Below are 3862 nucleotides of genomic sequence, written 5' to 3' on the forward strand. Positions count from 1 at the left end.
TTATATGGCACTCATCACCTCTTGCATCCCAGAAAGTTTTCTTTTCTTTTTTCCCTCTGGATGTTTAATGGACATAATAATAGTAGCAATTTCTGGGTAAATGCCATCACCGAGATAATACGACATATCATATGAATGTCCATTTACCACAAAGTCAACTGGTGGTGTTTTCCCGTGACAAGACTTCGAAAAACATATGAACGGTTCATCACATTAATATCATTATTTGAGTCGGGCATACAAAAAATGCATGCCAAAACCAAAGGTCATACGACACCACAGCCTCCAACACAATACTTTCGCTCCCTTTATACGATGTGTAAGCCCCTGATTCTGCCGACGGACATTTATCCCATTTCCAATGCATGCAATCTATACTACCCATCATCCCTAGAAATCCCCTACTTCTGTTTTGATTAAGCAGCAGTTCAACATCACTAGCAGTTGGTTTACTCAAATATTCTTTGCCATACAAGTGGACAACAGTAATACAAAACCAACGAGTAGCTTCCAGAACAGTAGTTTCTCCAATGCATAAGTACTCGTCTAGTACATCAGCCGCACATCCATAAGATAACATTCGAATTGCTGCAGTTACTTTTTGATGAGGGTTCAATCCCATAACTCCACATGCATCAATCTTTTGAACAAAATAACGATTTACTCCCACAACATCTGTAACTATCCTATTAAACAATTGTCGACGCATTCTAAATCTTCTACGAAATACATTTGGTGGAAAAGTTGGGTTCGGGCAAAAGTAGTCTCTCCATAGAAGTTCAGCTCCCTCATTTCGATTCCTCCATAATTTGATACGAGTTTGAGGACATCGCGAATTTGTAACTAGGAGGACCAAACTAATAGCCATGTTATTTTGATGAATTGCTACTGCATCATCATCAGAGGAATAGAAACTATTATTATTAGAAGAAGAAGAACTTGAAGAACAATTGTTTGAGGTGATCTCGTAGGTTTCCATTATAATCATAAGAAATGGTGTGTTGGTTTGTAGATAATGAAGACGAAGTGTTTAACTTATAAAGAAAATAAGATAAGAGACATTGAAAAAAGTAGACATACTGAAAGATTCGTCTACACACTCAGAGTGGAGAAGACCATTCACTGTCACTCTAAGACAATTGAGAAGACCACTCACTGTCACTCTATGACAACCGGGACCGCCCACTCACTGTCACTCTAATGACACCATCTCGACTGACTATACACTAACGATTAAAAAACCAACACGACAACTATCAGCATAACTTGTCACTTTATGAAATGACCTTACACTGTAACTTGAAATTAACCGTTCATATCATCTCTATTCTCATCCAAAGACGTCGAACGCGGAGGGTTAAAAGGCATATTGACTCTCGAAGTGCGATTAATTGACGACGTTGTTGATGCTGATCCTTGTCCCATTGTTGAAGCTGATCCTTGTGCCATACTCATCCAAACTGGTTGTGGTATTGTTTGGGAAAACTGACTGAATCCAAGAGTAGGTTGGGATTGTGGTGCCATATGCAAATGAGAGAGTTGTAACTCCAACATGTGGTTCTGATGTGTTAGTCTTTCTATTTCCGCAACATTCGCCCTCCTAATGTCCAATTGCTCCTTTGTTTGATTTAATGTAAAAGTACTTGAAGGGGCACCTGTGGAAACATCTCTACTGACAAACCATTTCAATAAGACGGGTGCTGCCGTGCCACAAATGACAAATTGATGACCAAAATGGGCATGCTCTTGATAAAATGAATAACATTCATCATGTCACATAAAAATAACATGAGCACATATTATTATGAAATTAAAATTTAATATTCAACTTATACTTACGGGGGATATATGATGTAGGAGGAATAGGTATATGTTCAACCGGCTTTTCAATCGTGTGATTATGAAGCTCACAGTCATACCCATATAATGGAACATCCCAATCGAGATATGTTACATAATCTTTATAGTTAGTTACCTTTCGCCAATATTGCATATATATATCATACGAAACAACTTTCACAATATCTACTGCATCTACCCAACCTTCCTCGATTAGGCGTTTTCCTTGTTTATCATCGATATCCCCAACTATTGTATGGTCATCTATGGAAACAACATAGGTGGGATGGTTTTGCCTCCAACACCTTTCTCCAGGGTACATGTTATGTTTTACAATTAACAAGGGAGTATGCATGAAGTAAGTAAGTTTAGTATCATAACAGTGTTATTGCAATCTAATAATAATTGTTTCATAAAAGCCATTAAATAATACTCACAACGACATTCCAAGAAAATATAACCCTGGTGTTTGATAGCATGATAGTTTTTTTTCCAATTTCAGAATCAAGAATTTGTCTGCATGATTCCCAGGGTTGCCATGTAACTTGGTTCGCGTTCAACTTATTAAGTAAAGTTCTACAACGGACAATATCAACCACCTTCTTCTTTGGTTTCCACCTACTACATCTAGGTCATATGTGTTGATCATCCAGAAGGTTGGACTAGCTCGGGTGCACATATGCCCAAATATTCGTATCCCCAAAACTAAATCAAAATAGCAACCAACAAAATGAATTTTGCTCAACCCAATAAATTAAACTTTGATAGGAATAAGAAGTATATCAAAAGATATTACCTCTAATACTTGGAAGGGACCGCTCAGCGACTTCCGTTTCCGACCAGCTATACGGAGTGCCGCATACAATCTCGAAAAAGCGACAACACCCCAATCATAGGTGGAAACTGCATCAAGATCTTCAAAAGCAGCTAACCATCCAACATCAATATAGTTCTTTGCATTAGAAAACAAAAATTGTCCCAAAACATACATAAAAAAAGCAGTTGCTACTCTTTCAGCAATGGCTTTATCATTTTCAGCCTCACGTAATTTTTTTGGTACGAAATATGAATTTAACTGTAATTGAATTAGATTTCCACGACGTGCCTTTTGCACAAAGCGACGCATCTTGGATATCTGGAAAAATATTATCACAGACATATTCAAATTGATATTTTTCAGAATCATACGGAACATCAACCCCATCTCCAATCTTCACTCCTGTCAACATGACCCAATCAAGTGGTGTAAACCCCATCTCACCAAAAGGGAAATGAAAGTATTAGTCGTATCCCAAAAACTCTCCACAATATATTCGACCATGGCATGCGGACATTCGCCCACTTCCATGTTCAGCAGTCTATCCCATCCTGCCTTTTCAATAATATATTTGACTCTAGGACTAAGTGTAGAAATAACCTTATAGTGAGTAATGATCGAATACAGGTTACCACAATGTGTATACTGAGAGTTGTTGTTGGCTGAAACCGTGATATCCGTACAAGCGTGTGGTTTATCATCTTCCACGACAGGAAATTTCCCTAACCCTGGAACATCAACCTCCTTAATTAGACCAGCAGAGATTAAATTGTATTCATCATTGAGTACACATTTTTGTTTCTTGTTCGTCTTTATGCGATTATTGAACATGGAAATCGATATCTGTACACATACAATAAACATATTTACCTTCTGAATCAATCAAAACAATCATCAAATTAACCAAACATTAATCAACAACAAACAGTAATCATCAACTAGACACAATGAATCACATACTAGGGCATAAAAAAACTCACATGCAATTAGATTCACTTATGTGTACATATAAACTCAATTTCGGGTTAAATTTTATTAGGGTTTAAATTCAAATTCGTGCTACACATGTCGATTAATAGCAATATCAATATCAATATCAATAGCAATATCAATATCAATAGCAAAATTGGGTTTAATTTTATTAGGGATTAATAGTAATATCAACAGCAAATTCGAACAAAACCCATTAAAATTTTTGTTCTAAAC

General features: G+C 36.7%; 2 protein-coding genes across 2 annotated transcripts; both read right to left on the reverse strand.

The window, feature by feature from the left end:
* LOC113291745 lies at positions 1-979 on the reverse strand. Its single transcript, XM_026541240.1, has 2 exons — positions 278-979; positions 1-183 (listed from the first exon to the last, which is right to left on the reverse strand). The coding sequence occupies exons 1-2, from the start codon at positions 977-979 to the stop codon at positions 1-3; spliced, it is 885 nt and encodes a 294-aa protein (XP_026397025.1).
* A 935-nt stretch (positions 980-1914) lies between these two features.
* On the reverse strand, positions 1915-3459 carry LOC113286377 (protein MAIN-LIKE 2-like). Its single transcript, XM_026535010.1, has 2 exons — positions 2636-3459; positions 1915-2544 (listed from the first exon to the last, which is right to left on the reverse strand). The coding sequence occupies exons 1-2, from the start codon at positions 3041-3043 to the stop codon at positions 2485-2487; spliced, it is 468 nt and encodes a 155-aa protein (XP_026390795.1). The 5' UTR covers positions 3044-3459; the 3' UTR covers positions 1915-2484.
* Between the last annotated feature and the right edge of the window lie 403 nt (positions 3460-3862).

This window comes from Papaver somniferum, chromosome 6 (genome assembly GCF_003573695.1).
Source record: "Papaver somniferum cultivar HN1 chromosome 6, ASM357369v1, whole genome shotgun sequence".
Classification (NCBI taxonomy): domain Eukaryota; kingdom Viridiplantae; phylum Streptophyta; class Magnoliopsida; order Ranunculales; family Papaveraceae; genus Papaver; species Papaver somniferum.

Excerpts from the sequence above, each read along its gene's own strand:
- LOC113291745 (XM_026541240.1), bottom strand. The coding sequence starts at position 979 with ATGGAAACCTACGAGATCACCTCAAACAATTGTTCTTCAAGTTCTTCT. Across the intron at positions 184-277 it reads GTATTGTGTTGGAGGCTGTG|TCTTGTCACGGGAAAACACC; the intron begins GTGTCGTATGAC and ends TGTTTTTCGAAG.
- LOC113286377 (XM_026535010.1), bottom strand. The coding sequence starts at position 3,043 with ATGGGGTTGATGTTCCGTATGATTCTGAAAAATATCAATTTGAATATG. Across the intron at positions 2,545-2,635 it reads GTCCCTTCCAAGTATTAGAG|TTTTGGGGATACGAATATTT; the intron begins GTAATATCTTTT and ends ATTTTGATTTAG.